The sequence below is a fragment of the Marmota monax genome, unplaced genomic scaffold (assembly GCF_021218885.2).
Source record: "Marmota monax isolate L192 unplaced genomic scaffold, Marmota_monax_Labrador192_F-V1.1 WCK01_AAM20220418_F8-fsc00070, whole genome shotgun sequence".
NCBI classification, from domain to species: Eukaryota; Metazoa; Chordata; class Mammalia; order Rodentia; family Sciuridae; genus Marmota; species Marmota monax.
The window spans coordinates 2,745,948-2,770,047 of NW_026692116.1; the positions used below are offsets into that span (position 1 = coordinate 2,745,948).

The 24,100-nt window shown below is 38.5% G+C and overlaps 1 protein-coding gene and 1 non-coding gene across 3 annotated transcripts in view; one reads left to right on the forward strand and one right to left on the reverse strand.

The window, feature by feature from the left end:
* Btbd8 (BTB domain containing 8) overlaps window positions 1–24,100 on the forward strand; it is a 92,372-nt gene that overhangs the window by 38,555 nt on the left and 29,717 nt on the right. For both annotated transcript variants that reach the window (XM_046461689.2, XM_058585176.1), the window contains 3 exons: window positions 803–899; window positions 7,076–7,164; window positions 22,740–22,842. In XM_046461689.2, the coding sequence (XP_046317645.1) occupies window positions 803–899; window positions 7,076–7,164; window positions 22,740–22,842 (289 nt within the window). The remainder of the gene's footprint in view (window positions 1–802; window positions 900–7,075; window positions 7,165–22,739; window positions 22,843–24,100) is intronic.
* LOC124105511 (small nucleolar RNA U13) lies at window positions 3,342–3,441 on the reverse strand. Its single transcript, XR_006855757.1, has one exon. It is a non-coding gene; the product is annotated as a small nucleolar RNA U13 (small nucleolar RNA).

The window sequence follows — 24,100 nt, forward strand, 5'->3', positions numbered from 1 at the left end:
AAGACCAACAAGTATGTGATTCTTACATGTTGTATACTGAAATACCATCTAAACTTCTGAAATTCTACTGGAGAGTGAAATTCTACCTTACTCTTCCAATTTTCTGTTGGTATTTTAGTAGCAAACGAGTGAAAGATGCTTTTTTAATTTTAAAGAATCGTTGGGGTTCCTCTAATTTTGAATCGAATAAATACATTTTGGGGGAGAACATATCATAGGTCACAGAAATTAAGTACCAATATTTTATCCCCAGGCAACCTATAGGAAAGTTTATGTTCTCAAAACGTATAGGCTGTCTAAATACTGGAAGCTTGTGTATGTGCTCAGAAGTACTTACCAGATGAAAGAAGTAAAGGCAACTCTGCAGTCATTACATGCGTTCTAATCTTGGAGTCATTTGTAGGCATTTTCAATAACCATCAATAACCATGATAACCATCAGTGAATTCACTCCCCAAACTATTATTGCACAAATCTGCTGCGCAGATTTTTGTAACATTTACAACTTTCAAAGCAGTTTCCTAAAAATCTTGTTCTATATGTTACTGAGAAAATGAGGGGAATTTGAAATATCTCCAGATTTACTTGTTATTCACATTAAGTGAATCAGTGTCAGTGCTTTCCATATTTTGGCCTGTGTTGTCGTTATAGTCCATAAAGAATATTTATTATGTGAAGCAAAAAGTTAGAACTAAAGTAATTCAAATTATTTTTAAAGAGTATATGTTATCAAGAAATCACTGTGTATTATGGTTTGATTTTTATATTGGAGAATTAACAAGTGCATCTATTTTCATTTTAGTCAGATACTCAATATGGCTGATATGTATGGACTAGAAGGACTAAAAGAAGTAGCAATCTATATTTTAAGAAGAGATTACTGTAATTTCTTTCAGAAGGTAATTATTGAGTCTCAGAAATCTTTACCCAGTACTTTAAGTCACCCATTATTACCTACTAGATTTAAGATTTTTGTTGTAATAGTACTTTAAATATAAAAAAATTAGTTTATAACTAATGGGGGTTCCAAATGACAGCACATATGGTGTCCTTTCAAAAATCAGAAACTAGTTAAAATATTTTAAGTGAAATAAAATTGATTTGGGAGGGTTATTGAAAGGATTTAGGATTTGACACTAGGAGAAAGGAAGTCAAGAAATATAGTTATCTTCTCCTTTTATCAAAGAGTTACACCATGGTTCATTGATTCTTTCCCCTAAAAGTATGTACTTTCTTTGTACCACTTCTTTGGAGAATGTACTTAGTTTTCTTCTACAATCTCTCCATATGGAGTATGAATACTGATTGTTTTTTATTTTAGTTTACGCAAAGGTCAATTTACTGTCTAAAGAAATATTCCATTTTATGCATTCCAACCCCCCTTGGGACATTATTCTTAGATTCTTCATTGGGTTGTTTTTTGTTCTGCTTTTTTGCCATGCCGGGGATTGAATCCAGGGCCTTCTCTTGCAAGACAAAAGCCTTACCACTGAGCTACATCCCTGGTCCACTTCATTCTTTCAATGTACTTTGTAACTGTAGGTTATTTCTATTTTCTCATTTATGCCTTTCTAAATTGTGTAAATTTCCTACAATGATCACATAATCATCAACAAAAAAAAAACCCAGCAAAAACAAATTTTGAAAGAACTGTTTACATTGTACTTCCCTTTTACTGGGTATGTGAGGAAATAGTATGCATTATATGACTTTTAATTAGGTAATTTTAAGTACACTTAAATTGCAATGGGTTGTAGCTCAGCGGTAGAGTACTCGCCTAGTGCATGTGAGGCCCTGGGTTCGATTCTCAGCACCACATAAAAATAAATAAATAAAGGTATTTTGTCCAACTATAGCTAAAAAATAAATCTTAAAAAAAAGGACATTTAAATTTAGATTTTTGTGTTGGATAGGACTTTTCCTCCCTCCCCATAAATTGTAACTGAGGAAGCAGCCCATATGCTAAAAGAGAGCCATGAACAGCTGGGTTCACGAATGCCATCATTACCCCTCTGCAGAGTTTACTGAGAAACAGTTAAACCCCTCATGTAGTTTTGACCAATGATTCACTCCAGCCTTCATAATTAAGGGGATTGAAAAAAGGAAGGCAATATGTGGTCTCCTCAGCTTTGTGGAGAGAGAATAATTGTAGTGAAAGCCTTTTCTTTCTCCTGCACATGCCTCCCCTATTTTCCTAAAATGAAAGTTAGGAGGGAGATCCAAGTGAATCATATATAAAAAATAAAGATAGGAAGTAATTGCAACAAGGATAGGATGCCTTCATGTCCCAGTTGGACATTTACTATATCCATAAAACTAGCCCATCCTGGGCCTTCCATCATGGAAGAAAAGAAAGTGATAAGCGATTTCTTGGGGGAACTTGGAATAGGCCTGAAAAGCCTATGAGAATAACCTTAATGTGGATATTTCTAAAGGTAGGAGGCTTGCTGGACAAGCTAGAACTATCCTGGTGTTAAGGGACTATAGTTATTGTTATGTAGAAAAAAAAAAGTTGAAGAGTCTACTCTCCACCCCATTTACACATGATCTACAGGGAAGGAGGAGGACCTTAGTAGTTCCACGAAAGAGGATACTGAATCAAGACCAGAAAACAGTGTCCCACTTAGGCAGACATCATACATCATGAACCCTTAGAAGAGTCCTTAAACACCGAGAGGCAGTGGTGAATTTTTTTTTTCCCCCTAAAAGAGCCACCACCTCAGCAAAGGCCACCAGCATCTGAGAGCAAAGTCAAGGACAACACCCTATTACCATCTTAGTCTCTGCTTAGTTATGTAAAATGACCACAGCTACCAATGGGCATCTTCCTTAGAGTTAGACCTAAAAAATGGAGGAGCAGGAGACCAGATTATGTTCTACTCCCTATTGCCGATCTCACCAATCATGAATCTAGTCAATGTTATGGAGAGAAAGATTTAGATAGATATTAAAACAGTACTCTACTGAATTTTAACAATAAAACCAGAAAGCTATGGAATCTGCTTATTGTATTAAGAATTGCAATGCAAAAGAATTATGAATGTAATGCACTCCTCTAATGTGATGTATGTAAGAAATAATTAAAAAAAAATTTTTAAAAGATGTGAAAAATTGGGGATTTGACATAGCTAGGTAAAAAGCATTAGTTTGAAAAAAAATATGTTTTATGTTAGTATCTCCTCTGAGCTGATACTTCTCAGTAAACTAGTTAATCTAACATAAAAATAATCTTATGAATAATTTTAGACCATTGCCTCTATTTTTATACATTCAGGAGTATATGAGTTATATGCAGCTTCTTGTATTTTACTTTTAGTGATCCACTTTATTTTATTGTTTTATATCAGACAGGTAATATACTGACATTGTAACACTGTTTGAAGGAGGCACATCTCAATGATATAAAAACTCAGTCACCACACTTATGAACAACAAAAGGATCCCCACTTAATTTTAAACCCAAGGGCATATTTGTTTCTATTAAAACAACAGAAAGTGTTTCTTTTTAAATTAACAGTGTAGTATTTTGTTGAAAAATTTTTTTATTGTATTTTATTTATTTTAATATAGTTTGTATTACTGTGGTAATAAATATTTGAGAGAACAGTTTGTTTTTATTGACCTGATCTTTAAACTTTCTTGTTTTTCATATTTTAAAAATATGTATTTTTATAATATACTTTTGAATATATAAATTTTTTCAAAAAATTTTAGTTGTAGACAGACATAATAACTTTATTTTATTTTTTTAATTTTATTTATTCATTTAGTTATTGATGGACCTTGATTTTTTTATTTATATATGGTGCTGAGAATCGAACCCAGTGCCTCACACATTCCAGGCAAGCACTTTACCACTGAGCCACAACCCCAGCCCATAACTTTATTTTAATTATTTATTTTTTTTATATGGTGCTGCGGATCGAACCCAGTGCCTCACACATGCTAGACAAATGTTCTACCAACTGAGCTACAACCCCAGCCTGACTTTTGAATATATATAATTTTTAAGTTTTATTTCTCACTTATGCAGTCTCTTGGCAGTGACTTAAGTATCATAAATTTATCATAAGATACCCACAGTAAAACAAATATAGGTATAATATGATAGACAACTGGCCTCACAATTCTTGACTGGAGATAGTTTTAGTCATTTCATTAACTTCATAATCCTGCCTTTCATACATTTAAATTTGGGGGAGGCTTCATTTATGGCATTATAGTGGATATATATTTACTTTATATGCATACATATAGTCACCAATTAAAAATATATTTTAGAAAATAATTTCAATATTTATCTTCCCACATTCTGTAAGCAGGTTTTTGAAAATGACTAAAGGTCAATCATGCCGTTACAAAAAAAAACCTTGGGAATCAGCAATTCCCTATAAATAAATTCTCAAAGAGCCAAAGTTATCCCTTTAAGCCAAGAGTCAGCAGGTTTTTCTCTGTAAAGGCACTTAGTGAGACCCTGTCTCAAAAATTTAAAAAAAGAGAAAAGGGCTGGGGATGTGTAGCTCAGCTGTAAAGCACCCCTGGATTGAATCACCAGTACCCACCCACCTCCCGCCCCGAATTTCAGGCTTTGTGAATCCTCTTGTCTATACAGAACTGTGCTCTGATGTTAGAGATCAACATATAAATGAAGTAACATGCCAGTATTCTGGTAAAATTTTATTCACAAAACCAGTGATGGACTACATTTTCCCCACAGGCTGAAGTTTGCCAGTCTTCTGCTTTAAGCAACAAGTTTTTTTAAATATACATTTTGACAATTACAGAAATTACTATTGTTATAAGATCACTAGACTTCATGTTATATAAGGCTGGTTTTTTCTAAGAAAAATTAGATTGTTGAACTTTTTAACTTGTACATACTTTTATAATTTTTCAGACTTCTGAGTATTCTGAGTCTGCTATACTAATTTGATACTCTTCTATGAATTGTTCAGAAAATCAAATTATATCTAGGGTTGTAGCTCTGTGGTAGAGTGCTTTCCTTGCATGTGTGAAGTACTGGATTTGATCCTTAGCACCACATAAAAATAAGTCAGTAAAATAAAGGTATTGTGTCCATCTACAACTAAAAAGTATATATATATATAAAAAAAGAAAACCAAATTATTTAACTTGGTAGAATTATCATCATATAACCTGTAATAGTGATAGTCATTTCTGATTTCAGGAACTCCAATTATCTTATAGGGATTTTAATTAAATTTAAATTTAATTTAAATTGTTAATATGCAAAATATTTACATTTAGTTCTTAAGTACTACTAGAACACTTTTTTCTTTATTTTTTCTTTTGATACCAAGGATTGAACCCTCCCCAGCCCTATTTTTTTTAAGTTGTTGATAGACCTTTATTTTATTTTTTTGTGTGTGTTGCTGAGAACTGAACCTGGTGCCTCATACCTGCCAGGCAAGTGCACTACCACTGAGCCACAGCCACCTCAGCCCTTTTTTAATTTTGAGACAGGGTCTTGCTAAGCTACTTAGAGCCCTGCTAAATTGCTGAGTAGCTTTGTACTTGCAATCCTCCTGCCTTAGACTCCCAATACAGGCATGTGTCACTGTGCCCGCCCTATAATACTTTGTACTAGAAGATTAATAGTACTAGAAGATTAAATTAATAGATTAATTTGATAGAAGATTAAATTAGTTTAATTAAGAATAAATTAAAAGTTGGAAATTACTGACCTTATTGGAAGAATTATGCCAGAGACATTTCTAAAGAAGGTTTTTCTCTGCTTTGAGAACAGGGGATCTTTGGAAGTATATATTTAGAGACTAGATATATAAATTGACTTTTTGCTGGTCTTGAACCCTAGCTCACAACGAATGAATGTGTATAAAGAGAAATTCAACCTATTGGGGAAATAGATGTGTCTAGGAACAGTTCAAAACCTGAAAATACATGGCATGGGCAATACATAGCACATATGCTTAATACCAAGAGCAATAGGTTGTTTTCCCTATTTGTATCTACCTTTTGTTTAATTAATTACTTTTATATATGTGCTTTAAAAAATGTTATATTATAGTTTAATTAAAGTCTCTTTTTATCCAAGATCAGCATACGGGCTTTGTTACATTTTGTTAAAATTGAGAGAAAGGTATAGAGATAGCTTATATACCCATACCTCCACATATTATCAGAATTTTTTTTACCAGAGTTATACATTTGATACAATTGATGAACTTACATTGACACATCATTATCACCCAAGTCTATAGGTTTTAGAATTCACTCTTGGTATTATATATTCCATGAGTTTGGGCAAATGTATAATCACATGTATCTGACATCACATATATGTGATCTTTTTACTGTCCCCATAGATTTGATTTTTTTCTTAGTGTTACATAGTTGAAATCATATAGTAGATAACCTTTTCAGATTGACTTCTTTTTTTGTGTGTTGGAAATTGAACTCAGGACACTCAACCCCTGAGCCACATTCCTAGCCCTATTTTGTATTTTATTTAAAGACAGGGTCTCACTGAGTTGCTTAGCACCTGGCTATTGTTGAGGCTGGCTTTGAACTTGGGATCCTCCAGTCTCAGCCTTCCCGGCTGCTGGGATTACAGGAATGTACCAGTGCACCCAGCTCAGATTGACTTCTTATTAATATTCATTTAGTGATATTTATTCAAATTTCCTCCATGTCTTTTCTTGACTTGATAGCTCATTCAGTGTGAGTATTCCATTGCTTGCATGTACTATAGTTCATTTATCCATTCACCTACTAAAGGATATCTTGGTTGCTTCCAAGTTTCAGGAATAATGAGTAAAGCTGCTTTAAACATCTTTATATAGGTGTTTGTGTGGAAAGGTATTTTTAAGAAAATTTGAGACGTTAACTACACAGCATGCCTATAGGCAGAGTTCCAACAGAAGTTAATTTCAGATACAGAACTAAGTATAGAAAATTGGTTTTTTAATTCATCAGATTTTGAATTGTATGTATTTACAGTTTAGATATATGTCACATTTTCTTTATGAACCAAATACTTTTACCCTCTGCAAACCAAAAAAAGAATAAAAGCAATGTTTTCTATCAATTTTAGCCCATTTCCAGAACATTGACTTCTATACTGGAATGCCTAATTATTGCTCATTCAGTTGGAGTGGAAAGTCTTTTTGCTGACTGCATGAAGTAAGTTATATTAAGAAGTGCTGCTGTTATAAATTTAGGGATTTTGTTCTTTTATTTTTTTTTATTTTTATTTTTTTTTAATTTATTTTTTAATTGGTTGTTCAAAACATTACAAAGCTCATGACATATCATCTTCCATACATTTGATTCAAATGGGTTATGAACTCCCATTTTTTACCCCAAATATAAGTTGCAGAATCACATCGGTTACACATCCACATTTTTACATAATACCATATTAATGACTGTTGTATTCTGCTACCTTTCCTATCCCCTACTATCCCCCCTCCCCTTCCCTCTCATCTTCCCTCTCTACCCCATCTGCTGTTGTTTAATTCTCTCCCTTGTTTTTTTTTTCCCCTTTCCCCTCACAAACTCTTATATGTAATTTTGTGTAACAATGAGGGTCTCCTTCCATTTCCATAGTTTCCCTTCTCTCTCCCTTTCTCTCCCCCCACTCGTCTCTGTTTAATGTTAATCTTTTCCTCATGCTCTTCTTCCCTGTTCTGATCTTAGTTGCTCTCTTTATATCAAAGAAGACATTTGGCATTTGTTTTTTAAGGATTGGCTAGCTTCACTTAGCATAATCTGCTCTAATGCCATCCATTTCCCTGCAAAATCCATGATTTTGTCATTTTTTAGTGCTACGTAATACTCCATTGTGTATAAATGCCACAGTTTTTTAATCCATTCATCTATTGAAGGGCATCTGGGTTGATTCCAAAGTCTAGCTATTGTGAATTGTGCTGCCTTGATCATTGATGTGGCAGTATCCCTAAAGTATGCTCTTTTAAGGTCCTCAGGGAATAGACCGAGAAGGGCGATAGCTGGGTCAAATGGTGGTTCCATTCCCAGCTTTCCTAGGAATCTCCATACTGCTTTCCATATTGGCCGCACCAGTTTGCAGTTCCACCAGCAATGTACAAGTGTACCCTTTTCCCCACATCCTCGCCAGCACTTGTTGTTGTTTGACTTCATAATGGCTGCCAATCTTACTGGAGTGAGATGGTATCTTAGGGTGGTTTTGATTTGCATTTCTCTGACTGCTAGAGATGGTGAGCATTTTTTCATGTACTTGTTGATAGATTGTATGTCCTCCTCTGAGAAGTGTGTGTTCAGGTCCTTGGCCCATTTGTTCATAGGGTTGTTTGTTATCTTGTTGTTTAATTTTTTGAGTTCTTTGTATATTCTGGATATTAGGGCTCTATCTGAAGTGTGAGGAGTAAAGATTTGTTCCCAGGATGTAGGTTCCCTATTTACCTCTCTTATTGTTTCTCTTGCTGAGAAAAAACTTTTTAGTTTGAGTAAGTCCCATTTGTTGATTCTAGTTATTAACTTTTGTACTATGGGCATCCTATTAAGGAATTTGGAGCCCGACCCCACAATGTGTAGATCGTAGCCAACTTTTTCTTCTATCAGGTGCAGAGTCTCTGATTTGATATCTAGCTCCTTAATCCATTTTGAATTAACTTTTGTGCATGGTGAGAGAAAGGGGATCAGCTTCATTTTGTTGCATATGGATTTCCAGTTTTCCCAGCACCATTTGTTGAAGATGCTATCCTTTCTCCATTGCATGCTTTTAGCGCCTTTATCAAATATAAGAAAGTTGTAATTTTGTGGATTGGTCTCTGTGTCCTCTATTCTGTACCATTGGTCCACCTGCCTGTTTTGGTACCAGTACCATGCTGTTTTTGTTACTATTGCTCTGTAGTACAGTTTGAAATCTGGTATCGCTATACCTCCTGATTCACACTTCCTGCTTAGAATTGCTTTTGCTATTCTGGGTCTTTTGTTTTTCCATATGAATTTCATGATAGCTTTATCTATTTCTACCAGAAATGCCATTGGGATTTTGATTGGCATTGCATTGAACCTATAGAGAACTTTGGGTAATATCGCCATTTTGATGATGTTGGTTCTGCCTATCCATGAACAGGGTACATTTTTCCATCTTCTAAGATCTTCTTCTATCTCTCTCTTTAGGGTTCTGTAGTTTTCATTGTATAAATCTTTCACCTCTTTTGTTAGGTTGATTCCCAAGTATTTTATTTTTTTTGAGGATATTGTGAATGGGGTGGTTTTCCTCATTTCCATTTCAGAAGTTTTGTTACTGATATACAGGAATGCCTTTGATTTATGCGTGTTGATTTTATATCCTGCCACTTTGCTGAATTCATTTATTAGTTCTAGTAGTTTCTTTGTAGACCCTTTTGGGTCTTCTAAGTATAGGATCATATCGTCCGCAAATAGTGATATTTTAAGTTCTTCTTTTCCTATTTTTATGCCTTTAATTTCTTTTGTCTGTCTAATTGCTCTGGCTAGTATTTCAAGGACTAAATTAAATAGAAGTGGTGAGAGAGGGCATCCCTGTCTTGTTCCAGATTTTAGCGGGAATGCCTTCAGTTTTTCTCCATTTAGAATGATGCTAGCCTGAGGCTTAGCATATATAGCTTTTACAATGTTGAGGTAAGTTCCTGTTATCCCCAGTTTTTCTAGTGTTTTGAACATAAAGGGATGCTGTACTTTGTCGAATGCTTTTTCTGCATCTATCGAGACGATCATATGGTTCTTATCTTTAAGTCTATTGATGTGGTGAATAATACTTATTGATTTCCGTATATTGAACCAACCTTGCATCCCAGGGATGAATCGTACTTGATCATGGTGCACAATTTTTTTGATATGCTTTTGTATTCGATTTGCCAGGATTTTATTGAGAATTTTTGCATCTATGTTCATTAGAGATATTGGTCTGTAGTTTTCTTTCTTTAAAGTGTCTTTGTCTGGTTTCGGGATCAGGGTGATGTTGGCCTCATAGAATGAATTTGAAAGAGCTCCTTCTTTTTCTATTTCTTGAAATAGCTTAAAAAGTATTGGTATTAATTCTTCTTTGAAGGTTTTGTAAAACTCCGCTGTATACCCATCTGGTCCAGGGCTTTTTTTGGTTGGCAGTCTTTTGATGGCTTCTTCTATTTCTTCCTTTGTTATTGGTCTGTTTAAATTGTGTGTGTCTTCCTGACTCAATCTGGGCAGCTCATATGACTTAAGAAATTTATCGATGTCTTCACTGTCTTCTATTTTATTAGAATATAGGGTTTCAAAATACTTTCTAATAATCTTCTGTATTTCTGTAGCATCTGTTGTGATATTGCCTTTTTCATCCCGTATGTTAGTGATTTGAGTTTTCTCTCTTCTTCTCTTCGTTAGCATGGCTAAGGGTCTGTCAATCTTATTTATTTTTTCAAAGAACCAACTTTTAGTTTTATCAATTTTTTCAATGGTTTTTTTTTGTTTCAATTTTGTTGATTTCCGCTCTGATTTTAATTATTTCTTGTCTTCTGCTATATTTGCTGTTGTTTTGCTCTTCCTTTTCTAGGGTTTTGAGATGTAGTGTGAGTTCGTTTATTTCTTGGTTTTTTCTTTTTTTGAGGAATGAACTCCAGGAAATGAATTTCCCTCTTAAAACTGCTTTCATTGTGTCCCATAGATTCCGGTATGTTGTGTCTGAATTGTCGTTTATCGCTAAGAATTTTTTGATTTCCTCCTTTATGTCTTCTGTAACCCATTGATCATTCAGTAACATATTGTTTATTTTCCATGTGATGCAGGATTTTTCCTTCCTTCTTTTTTCATTGATTTCCAGTTTCATTCCATTATGATCAGATATGGTGCATGGTATTGTCTCCACTCCTTTATATTTACTAAGAGTTGCCCTATGGCATAATATATGATCTATCTTTGAGTAAGATCCATGTGCTGCTGAGAAGAACGTGTATCCACTTGATGATGGTTGATATATTCTATATATGTCAGTTAAGTCTAGGTTATTGATTGTGTCATTGAGTTCTATAGTTTCTTTATTCAGCTTTTGTCTGGAGGATCTGTCTAATGGTGAGAGCGGTGTGTTGAAGTCACCCATAATTATTGTGTTGTGATCTATTTGACTCTTGAACTTGAGGAGAGTTTCTTTTATGAACGTTGCCGCACCATGGTTTGGTGCATATAAATTGATAATTGTTATGTCTTGTTGGTGGATGGTTCCTTTTAACAGTTTATAGTGTCCTTCTTTATCCCTTTTGATTAACTTAGGTTTGAAGTTGATTTTATTCGATATGAGTATGGCCACTCCTGCTTGCTTCCGAGGGCCATGTGAGTGGTATGATTTTTCCCAACCTTTCACCTTCAGCCTGTGTATGTCTTTTCCTATCATATGAGTCTCCTGAAGGCAGCATATTGTTGGATTTGTTTTTTTGATCCAGGTTACCAGCCTGTGTCTCTTGATTGGTGAGTTTAGTCCATTAACATTTAAGGTTACAATTGAAATATGATTTGTGCTTCCAGTCATGTTTATTTATTTATTTATTTTAGTTTGGCTAGTTTTTACTTTTTGGTTGCTTTCCTCCCCCTTTACTGAGATACCTCCCGCTGTTGGTTTTGGGCACTGTTTTTCCATTCCTCTTCTTGTAGAATTTTGCCCAAAATGCTTTGCAGTGCTGGTTTTCTGGCTGCGAAATCTTTTATCTTTTGTTTATCGTGAAAGATTTTAATTTCATTGTCAAATCTGAAGCTTAATTTTGCTGGATACAGTATTCTTGGTTGGAATCCATTATTTTTCAGCGTTTGAAATACATTGTTCCAGGATCTTCTCGCTTTCAAAGTCTGTGATGAAAAATCAGCCGTTAACCTAATTGGTTTACCCCTGAATGTAATCTGCCTCCTTTCCCTCGTAGCTTTTAATATTCTCTCCTTGTTCTGTATGTTGGCTATCTTCATAATTATATGTCTTGGAGTTGGCCTATTACAGTTTGGGATGTTTGGGGTCCTGTAGGCTTCCAGGATTTGGCAATCCATTCCATCTTTCATCTTTGGGAAGTTTTCTAGGATTATTTCATTCAATAGGTTGTCCATTCCTTTGGCTTGTATCTCTGTGCCTTCTTCTATCCCAGTGACTCTCAAATTTGGTTTTTTGATGAGATCCCATATCTCTTGGATAGATTGCTCGTGAGATTTAAGCATCTTTTCAGTATTGACTATATTCTTTTCAAGTTGATAAACTTTGTCTTCATTATCTGATGTTCTGACTTCTACTTGATCTAGTCTATTTGTAATATTCTCGTTAGCATTTTTAATCTGGTTTATGGTTTCTTGCATTTCTAAAATCACTGTTTGGTTTTTTTTTTAAGATCTCTGTCTCCTGGTAAAGCTCGTTCTTTGCAGTTTGAATTTGTTTGTTTAGTTGGTTTTCAAAATATACTTTCAATTCTTGGATTTGCTGTCTCATGTCTTCTCTAAAATTCCGTTCCATCTGAGTTAGGTATGCCTTGCTTTCTTTCCCTGTCCATATTTCTGATGCTTCTAGGTCCTCCTGTAGATTTAAGTTGTCCTGCATTATCTGTACTCCTTTTTTCCCTGGTTTTTTCATGTTGTTCTCGTTACTTTCCAGCTCTGTTTGACTGCTTTGTAACTGCTTTCTCCTATACATTTGTTTTGGCTTTGTTTATATCTGTTGTCTCTCCTTTGTGGTGGGAGATTATGCCTATAGATGTTGGGCTATATTGTACTTTAGAGCTGATTCATCCAATTTATAAAGGGCTTCCGGATTTTGTATGCATATAGTGATTTGTTTTTTGTTCTTAGGACTTTAGGTTAGGTGCTATGAAGGTATAAGGGTTAGTATGTCTTGGCTACTTTAGAAGATTGCTCTACTGAAGGGGGATGCTAACCGTCGATTGGATCAGGGTGTTGGTAGTAGCTAGGTATTTAGGAGCACTATAGACGGCCTCGAAACATTCACCTGTTTGCATTTAGACAGTTACATGAAATGGAGGACGTAATGCTTGGGATGAAAGTTGGGGGGAAGGGGAAGGAAGGTGCTCTTGAAAAGAAAGAAGGAGGGGGAGTTAGATAGCATAGAGGAGAATGGAAAGAACAATAAAACTTGGAAGGGGAGAGAAAGAGGGAAAAAGGGAGAGAAAAAAATATAATAAAATAAGAAATAAAATTAGGTCTTAGAGATCCATTTTCTTCTCTTCCCGTAGGCAAAGCTGTGCCCTCCGGGCTGAGTTTTGCCCTCAATGTGTCAACAGCAATCCCTGTAAGGCGGCTCCTGGGAGTCTCTCAATCCTGTTGGTCCAGAGCCGTTTCACTTCTACGGCCCCTCCTCCCCTTCCTCCTGCCAGCCAGCCAGGTCCTGTGCACCGGAAGAGGTTCTCCAAGGATTTGGTTACACTTTCAGCCCCTCCGAGTGCTCTATTTCCCTAATGACTGAGCACTCTCTCTGTCATTCATCTAAGCCCCAGTGCTGTGGAGCTGTGGTCTGGGAGTCAATAGTTTAATTTTTCCGGACCCCTTTGGTGGGCACACCTTTGGAGTCTGGCGGCTAAGACCATTGGTGTCGCCACTGGTGGTAATGGGAGTTGGGGGTCAAGGATCCCCTCTGCTTCCCTCAGCCCCTACAATCACGACCACTCCGATGGCGGTAGGAGGAGTTGGGGGTCTGGAGTGTCCTCTGTTTCCCTCCGCCCCTACCGTCACACCCTCTCAGTTGGCGGTTGGGGGTGAGGAGTCTTCTCTGCTTCCCTCCGCCCCTACAGTCACGCCCACGTCACTGGCAGTATTGGGAGTTGGAGGTCGAGAGTCCTTTGGCCCTTACGGTCACGCCCACGGAGAGATTTTGAAGTTTCCCAGTTGTTTGTATCTGATGCGGGTGGGAGTCACACACCTGCTAAAGTAGATTCCGCTGGGAAGGAATCTCTTTGGCCGAACTTTGGTGACTTCCTCTCTCTGCTATGGCAGGCCCCTGCCTCCTTGCTGGAGTGTCCGAAGGGAGGGGTGGAACTGGCTTGTCTCTGGTCTTACACAATCTCTGGTTTTAGTTCCCAGTTCGTTATTTCATAAAGGCTTGGTTAGATTTCCTTCACGTCCTCTGGGGGGGGGGGGGGCCCGTTTGCCGGGTGGGCGGGGCCGTTCGCAGTGGGGGCGGGGCCGTTAGCAGAGCCGGGAGGGCACAGGCCATCTGCCGGGCGGGGCCGCTGGGGGCCGCCTGCAGAGCCGGGCCTGCGCTGGCCGCAGGCGGGGCACCAGCAGAGCCCGGAGGGCGGGGGGCCGTTTGCCAGGTGGGCGGGGCCGTTTGCAGAGCCGGGCGGGCAGGGGGCTGTTAGCTGTGTGGGCGGGGCGTTAGCAGAGCCGGGAGGGCACAGGCCGTCTGCCGGGCCAGGCGGGGACCCTTCTCGCTGCGTGGGCTGCCGGGGGCCGCCTGCAGAGCCGAGCCTGCACTGGCCGGGGGCGGGGCCACCAGCAGAGCCAGGAGGGCGGGGGGGGGGGCCGTTTGCTGGGTGGGCAGGGCCATTAGCAGAGCCAGGAGGGCACAGGCCGTTTGCCAGGCCCGGCGGGGACCCTTCTCGCTGCGCCGGCCGCCGGGGGCCGCTTGTAGAACCCGGTAGGCAGCGGCCTCGTGGCTAAGAGCCGGGCGGGCAGGGTGGCCGATCACAGAGCGAGCGGGGCCGCCAGGAGAGCCGGGATGGCGGGGGCTGTCTGCCGGGCTAGGCGGGGACCCTTCTCGCTGCCCCGGGCCGCCGGGGGCCGCTTGCAGAGCCGGTTGGGCGGTGGCTGCGGGATTGGACCTCTGCGCCCGCGTGGCCGGCCAAGATTCACTTGTCTGGGGCCAACTGTCACCTCTAATATAACTTACTAATTCCTGGCAGGTCTTCTTTCAGCGGAATTTTGCTAGAAGTTCCTCAGTATGTAGAATGTAGCTGTTTTAATGGGTGTTTCTGATCCGGTTAATGTGGAGATACTGAAAGTGCTGCTTCCTTGCCGGCCGCCATGTTGGATATCGATTTTGTTCTTTTATTCTCTTAATTTTCTGAGTTTACATTTGTTCTGTTTTCTTGGGCACAATATAAGTAATTTAGTCCTGAGTTTGTCCCAGACAAGTGAATCTCCGCCACGCGGCGCAGAGGTCCAGTCCCGCCGGCCTCCGCTGAACGTCCGCCGCCCGCCCGTTGCGGCGAACGTTCGAACGGCCGCTGCCTGCCGGGCTCTGCAAACAGCCCCCGCTGGCCCGGCTCTGTGAACCGCCCCTGGCGGCCCGGCGCTAAGAACATTCCCCCGCCCGCCCGGCTCTGGGAACGGCCCCGCCCAACTGGCGAACGGCCCCGCCCACCCCGCCCGGCCTGCTCAGAGAACAGCCCCGCCCGCCTGGCTCAGGAGACGACGTGAAGGGACTCTAACCAAGCCTTTATGAAATAGCGAACTGGGAACTAAAACCAGAGATTGAGTCAGACCAGAGACAAGCCAGTCTCACCCCTCCCTTCAGACACTGGCAAGGAGCCAGGAGCCCACCATAGCAGAGAGGGGAAGTCACCAGAGTTCGGCCAACGAGATTCCTTCCCAGCGGAATCTACTTTAGCAGGTGTGTGACTCCCAACCACACCAGATACAAACAACCGGGAAACTTCAAAAATCTCTCCGTGGGCATGACCGTAAGGGCCAAGGGACTCCTGACCCCCAACTCCCCCTACCGCCAGTGACATGTGTGTGACTGTAGGGGCGGAGGGAAGCAGAGAAGACTCCCCACCCCCAACTCCCCCAACCACCAACAGAGAGGGCGTGATGGTAGGGGCGGAGGGAAACAGAGGGCACTCCAGACCCCCAACTCCTCCTACCGCCAGTGGAGTGGTCGTGATTGTAGGGGCTGAGGGAAGGAGAGGGGTTTCTCGACCCCCAACTCACATTACCACCAGTGGCGATACTCAAGGTCTTAGCCGCCGGCTTCCGAGGGCGTGCCCACCAAAGGGGTCCGGAAAAATTAAACTATTGACTCCCAGACCACAGCTCCACAGCACTGGGGCTTAGATGAATGATAGAGTGCTCAGTCGTTCAGGAAATAGGGCACGCAGTGGGGCTGAAAGTGTAACCAGATCCTTGGGGAACCGCCTCCAGTGAGCAGGACCTGGCTGGCTGGCAGGAGGAAGGGGAGGAGGGGCCTGAGAAGTAAAACGGCTCTGGACTAACAGGATTGAGAGACTCCCAGGAGCCGCCTTACAGGGATTGCTGTTGACACAGAGAGGGCAAAACGCAGATCGGAGGGCACAGCACTGCCTACGGGAAGAAAAGAAAATGGATCTCTAAGACCTAATTTAATTTCTTATTTTATTTTTCTCTCCCCTTTTCCTTCTTTCTTTCCCCTTTCAAGTTTTATTGTTCTTTCCATTCTCCTCTATTCTATCTATCTCCCTCTTCTTCTTTGTTTTTAAGAGCACCTTCCTTCCCCTTCCCCGCAATTTTCAACCCAAGCATTACGTCCTCCATTACGTGTAATTTTATAAATGCTAATAGGTGAATGTTTCGAGGCTGTCTATAGGGCTTCTAAATACCTAGCTACTACCAACACCCTGATCCAATCGACGGTTAGTATCCCCCTTCAGTGGAGCAACCTTCTAAAGTAGCCAAGACATACTAACCCTTATACCTTCATAGCACCTAACCTAAACATAAAGTCCTAAGAACAAACAACAAATCATTATATGCATACAGAATCCAGAAGCCCTTTATAAATTGAATGAATCAGCTTTAAAGTACAATAAAGCCCAACATCTCTAGGCATAATCTCCCACCACAAAGGAGAGACAACAGAGATATACAAAGCCAAAACAAATTTATAAGAGAAAGCAAAAACACAGCAGTCAAACAGAGCTGGAAAGTAACGTGAACATCATGAAAAACAAGGGAAAAAAGGAGTACAAACAATGCAGGACAACTTAAATCTATAGGAGGACCTAGGAGCATCAGAAGCATGGATAGGGAAAGAACTCAAGGCATACGTAACTCAGATGGAAAGGAATATTAGGGAAGACATGAGACAGCAAGTCCAAGCAATAAAAGTATGTATGTATATGTATGTATGTATGTATGTATATATATATATATATATTTTTTTTTTTTTTTAAAGGGAGAGAGAGAGAGAATTTTAACATTTATTTTTTAGTATTTGGCGGGCACAACATCTTTTGTCTGTATGTGGTGCTGAGGATCGAACCCGGGCCGCACGCATGCCAGGCAAGTGCACTACCGCTTGAGCCACATCCCCAGCCCCAATAAAAGTATATTTTGAAAATGAATTAAACAAACAAATTTAAATGGCAAAGAACGAGCTTTACCAGGAGATAGAGATCTTAAAAAAAAATCAAACAGTAATCCTAGAAGTGCAGGAAACTATAAACCAAATTAAAATTCAAACGAGAATATTACAAATAGACTAGATCAAGTAGAAGTCAGAACATCAGATAATGAAGACAAAGTTTATCAACTTGAAAAGAATATAGACAACACAGAAAAGATGCTTAAATCCCATGAGCAATCTATTCAAGAGATATGGGATGTCATAAAAAAACCAAATTTGAGAGTCATCGGGATAGAAGAAGTCATTTAGATTCAAATCAAAGGAATGGACAACAAATTAAATGAAATAATTCTAGAAAACTTCCCAGAGATGAAAGATGGAATGGATTGCCAAATCCTGGAAGCCTACAGAACCCCAAACATTCGAAACCATAATAGACCAACTCCAAGACATATAATTATGAAGATGGCCAACTTACAGAACAAGGAGAGAATATTAAAAGCTACGAGAGAAAGGAGGCAGATTACATTCAGGGGTAAACCAATTAGGTTAACAACTGATTTTTCATCACAGACTTTGAAAGTGAGAAGATCCTGGAACAATGTATTTCAAACGCTGAAAAATAATGGATTCCAACCAAGAATACTGTATCCAGCAAAATTAAGCTTCAGATTTGACAATGAAATTAAAATCTTTCACGATAAACAAAAGCTAAAAGAATCCGCAGCCAGAAAACCAGCACTGCAAAACATTTTGAGCAAAATACTACAAGAAGAGGAATTGAAAAATAGTGCCCAAAACTAACAGCGGGAGGTATCTCAGTAAAGGAGGAGGAAAATAACCAAAAAGTAAAAACTAGCCAAACATAAATAAATAAATTAATAAACATGACTGGAAGCACAAATCATATTTCAATTGTAACCTTAAATGTTAATGGCCTAAACTCACCAATCAAGAGACATAAGCTAGTAACCTGGATCAAAAAAACGAATCCAACAATATGCTGCCTTCAGGAGACTCATATGATAGGAAAAGATATACACAGGCCGAAGGTGAAAGGTTGGGAAAAATCATACCACTCACATGGCCCTCGGAAGCAAGCAGGAGTGGCCATACTCATATCGAATAAAATCAACTTCAAACCTAAGTTAATCAAAAGGGATAAAGAAGGACACTATAAACTGTTAAAAGGAACCATCCACCAACAAGACATAACAATTATCAATTTATATGCACCAAACCATGGTGCGGCAACGTTCATAAAAGAAACTCTCCTCAAGTTCAAGAGTCAAATAGATCACAACACAATAATTACGGGTGACTTCAACACACCGCTCTCGCCATTAGACAGATCCTCCAGACAAAAGCTGAATAAAGAAACTATAGAACTCAATGACACAATCAATAACCTAGACTTAACCGACATATATAGAATATATCAACCATCATCAAGTGGATACACGTTCTTCTCAGCAGCACATGGATCTTACTCAAAGATAGATCATATATTATGCCATAGGGCAACTCTTAGTAAATATAAAGGTGTGGAGATAATACCATGCACCATATCTGATCATAATGGAATGAAACTGGAAATCAATGAAAAAAGAAGGAAGGAAAAATCCTGCATCACATGGAAAATAAACAATATGTTACTGAATGATCAATCGGTTACAGAAGACATAAAGGAGAAAATCAAAAAATTCTTAGAGATAAACAACAATACAGACACAACATACCGGAATCTGTGGGACACAATGAAAGCAGTTTCAAGAGGGAAATTCATTTCCTGGAGTTCATTCCTCAAAAAAAGAAAAAAACAAACAAATAAATGAACTCACACTACATCTAAAAACCCTAGAAAAGGAAGAGCAAAACAACAGCAAATATAACAGAAGACAAGAAATAATTAAAATCAGAGCAGAAATCAACGAAATTGAAACAAAAAAAAAACCATTGAAAAAATTGATAAAACTAAAAGTTGGTTCTTTGAAAAAATAAATAAGATTGACAGACCCTTAGCCATGCTAATGAAGAGAAGAAGAGAGAAAACTCAAATTACTAACATACGGGATAAAAAAGGCAATATCACAACAGACACTACAGAAATACAGAAGATAATTAGAAAGTACTTTGAAACCCTATATTCTAATAAAATAGAAGACAGTGAAGATATAGATAAATTTCTTAAGTCATATGATCTGCCCAGATTGAGTCAGGAAGACACACACAATTTAAACAGACCAATAACAAAGGAAGAAATAGAAGAAGCCATCAAAAGACTGCCAACCAAAAAAAGCCCTGGACCAGATGGGTATACAGCGGAGTTTTACAAAACCTTCAAAGAAGAATTAATACCAATACTTTTTAAGCTATTTCAAGAAATAGAAAAAGAAGGAGCTCTTTCAAATTCATTCTATGAGGCCAACATCACCCTGATCCCGAAACCAGACAAAGACACTTCAAAGAAAGAAAACTACAGACCAATATCTCTAATGAACATAGATGCAAAAATTCTCAATAAAATCCTGGCGAATCGAATACAAAAGCATATCAAAAAAATTGTGCACCATGATCAAGTAGGATTCATCCCTGGGATGCAAGGCTGTTTCAATATACGGAAGTCAATAAATGTTATTCACCACATCAATAGACTTAAAGATAAGAACCATATGATCGTCTCGATAGATGCAGAAAAAGCATTCGACAAAGTACAACATCCCTTTATGTTCAAAACACTAGAAAAACTAGGGATAACAGGAACTTACCTCAACATTGTAAAAGCTATATATGCTAAGCCTCAGGCTAGCATCATTCTAAATGGAGAAAAACTGAAGGCATTCCCTCTAAAATCTGGAACAAGACAGGGATGCCCTCTCTCACCACTTCTATTTAATTTAGTCCTTGAAATACTAGCCAGAGCAATTAGACAGACAAAAGAAATTAAAGGCATAAAAATAGGAAAAGAAGAACTTAAAATATCACTATTTGCGGTCGACATGATCCTATACCTAGAAGACCCAAAAGGGTCTACAAAGAAACTAGTAGAACTAATAACTGAATTCAGCAAAGTGGCAGGATATAAAATCAACACGCATAAATCAAAGGCATTTCTGTATATCAGCAACAAAACTTCTGAAATGGAAATGAGGAAAACCACCCCATTCACAATATCCTCAAAAAAAAAAAAATAAAATACTTGGGAATGAACCTAACAAAAGAGGTGAAAGATTTATACAATGAAAACTACAGAACCCTAAAGAGAGAGATAGAAGAAGATCTTGGAAGATGGAAAAATGTACCCTGTTCATGGATAGGCAGAACCAACATCATCAAAATGGCGATATTATCCAAAGTTCTCTACAGGTTCAACGCAATGCCAATCAAAATCCCAATGGCATTTCTTGTAGAAATAGATAAAGCTATCATGAAATTCATATGGAAAAACAAAAGACCCAGAATAGCAAAAGCAATTCTAAGAAGGAAGTGTGAATCTGGAGGTATAGCGATACCAGAGTTCAAACTGTACTACAAAGAAATAGTAACAAAAACAGCATGGTACTGGTACCAAAACAGGCAGGTGGACCAATGGTACAGAATAGAGGACACAGAGACCAATCCACAAAATTACAACTTTCTTATATTTGATAAAGGGGCTAAAAGCATGCAATGGAGGAAGGATAGCATCTTCAACAAATGGTGCTGGGAAAGCTGGAAATCCATATGCAACAAAATGGAGCTGAACCCCTTTCTCTCGCCATGCACAAAAGTTAACTCAAAATGGATCAAAGAGCTTGATATCAAATCAGAGACTCTGTGCCTGATAGAAGAAAAATTTGGCTCCGATCTACATATTGTGGGGTTGCGCTCCAAATTCCTTAATAGGACGCCCATAGCACAAAAGTTAGTAACTAGAATCAACAAATGGGACTTACTCAAACTAAAAAGTTTTTTCTCAGCAAGAGAAACAATAAGAGAGGTAAATAGGGAACCTACATCCTGGGAACAAATCTTTACTCCTCACACTTCAGATAGAGCCCTAATATCCAGAATATACAAAGAACTCAAAAAATTAAACAATAAGATAACAAATAACCCAATCAACAAATGGGCCAAGGACCTGAACAGACATTTCTCAGAGGAGGACATACAGTCAATCAACAAGTACATGAAAAAATGCTCACCATCTCTAGCAGTCAGAGAAATGCAAATCAAAACCACCCTAAGATACCATCTCACTCCAGTAAGAGTGGCAGCCATTATGAAGTCAAACAACAATAAGTGCTGGCGAGGATGTGGGGAAAACAGTACACTTGTACATTGCTGGTGGGACTGCAAATTGGTGCGGCCAATTTGGAAAGCAGTATGGAGATTCCTGGGAAAGCTGGGAATGGAACCACCATTTGACCCAGCTATCGCCCTTCTCGGACTATTCCCTGAGGACCTTAAAAGAGCATACTATAGGGATACTGCCACATCAATGATCATAGCAGCACAATTCACAATAGCTAGACTCTGGAATCAACCTAGATGCCCTTCAATAGATGAATGGATAAAAAAAAATGTGGCATTTATACACAATGGAGTATTACACAGCACTAAAAAACGACAAAATCATGGAATTTGCAGGGAAATGGATGGCATTAGAGCAGATTATGCTAAGTGAAGCTAGCCAATCCTTAAAAAACAAATGCCAAATGTCTTCTTTGATATAAGGAGAGCAACTAAGAACAGAGCAGGGAGGAAGAGCATGAGGAAAAGACTAACATTAAACAGAGACGAGTGGTGGGAGGGAAAGGGAGAGAGAAGGGAAACTATATGGAAATGGAAGGAGACCCTCATTGTTATACAAAATTACATATAAGAGATGGTGAGGGGAAAGGGGAAAAAAAACAAGGGAGAGAATTGAATAACAGCAGATGGGGTAGAGAGGGAAGATGGGAGGGAAGGGGAGGGGGGATAGTAGGGGATAGGAAAGGTAGCAGAATACAACAGTCACTAATATGGCATTATGTAAAAACGTGAATGTGTAACCAATGTGATTCTGCAACTTGTATTTGGGGTAAAAATGGGAGTTCATAACCCACTTGAATCAAATGTATGAAAGATGATATGTCATGAGCTATGTAATGTTTTGAACAACCAATAAAAAAAAGTAATTTAGTCCTTGTTGCACCAATTGAGTAAAAGTATTGATTTAGATATTACTCAAGATGCTTGGGATCAATTTATTAGCTTAATGAACCATGGTTATGTTAAAATCTGTGCACATAACCCAACATGGCTTAAATTTTTTATAGAAAAAGTAGTAAAATCCCTTTTAGAACTTATAAAATTAATATGAATTGGTCAAAATACATATGTACAATTTATATAATAGAAAACAAAAATATTACTACTATAAGTAAAAATGTTTTCATTTCTCTAACTTGGTATTCTTTGATTCTAACAGGTGGATCGTAAAGCATTTTGCCAGGTTTTGGTCTGAGAGAAGCTTTGCAAATGTACCTCCTGAGATTCAGAAAAAATGCCTTAATATGTTGATTCAGTCCTTAGTGAGTATAAGCTGACTACTCTTCTTTGTGCCATCAACAAAGTTTATTCAAGTATGTACTTTCGATTATTTAAGTATAAATGGAGAATGTTATAAAAAGCAAGTGAGAAAACCAATTCTAGATAATGTAGAACCATTTCACTATGTCTAGCCTTAAGTTTCTAATCCTCTGAAACCACTTTCATTACTCAATTATTCACTAGTCAGGTTTAGTCAGAGAGGCAGAACCTCTAAGATGATTATATTAGTTCATGAACAGAGGGCTCCCAGAGATGGAGGTTGTGCATTGGCTTAGCAATATGGATCAAGCAGTCTGTACTCACTAAGGAAGATCTGGATATAATACTGAAACTTCTCAATGGTACTATTCCTCAAGGGTTCAGCCATCTACTTGCTGATAAGTTTATTATATTGGCCTACTTCCATCATGGAAAAGGCAGTACTTTGTTCTTATTAATTTATATCTCTGGATATAAATTTTCTTCCCTAGCTCACAATGTTTCTGCTAAAACTACTATTCATGAATTTACAGAATACATTACCCATAACCTTGATATTCCACAAAACATCCCAATGACTAATCACTTATGACACGATGACAATGACAATGACAATGACACATCACTTTATAGAAAATGAAATACAACAGTGGGCCCAAAGTCATGGAATTCATTGGACTCATGAGTTTCCCCATCAGGCTGAAGTAGCTGACTTGATAGAATGAAGGAATGGTCTATTGAAGACACCAATATTGCCAGCTAATTTGCAATTCCTTGGTGGACTGGGGCAATGAACCCCAGGATACAGTATGTACTCTTAATCAGTTTTTAATTGAAGGTGTTATTTTGTCCCATATACAGGATTTATAAGTCCAGAAATTAAGATATAGAAATGGGAGTCATTCTATACAAAATTACCCCTGGTGATTCCTAAGCTATTATTTTTGCTTCCTTTCCTGGCAGCTTTGGGCTCTGCTGATCTAGAGGTCTTAGTTCCAAAGAGAATGCTTCCATCTGGGAACATAGTAATGACTCAAAAAATATAGAAATTTGAGATTATCTTCATCTGATCAGTTTGTAAATCCACATGTAAAGAATGGAAATTGCTGATAGATTCTATTAAAGAGAAATTGGGTTGCTACTGTACAGTATTGGTAAGGAAAAACAAATGTGGGATGCAGTACTCCCAGATTCTATGAGTAACATCAGTAGAAAGTTTCAGTAACCTAATTTAGTGCTGATAATGACCCAGATTGTTTA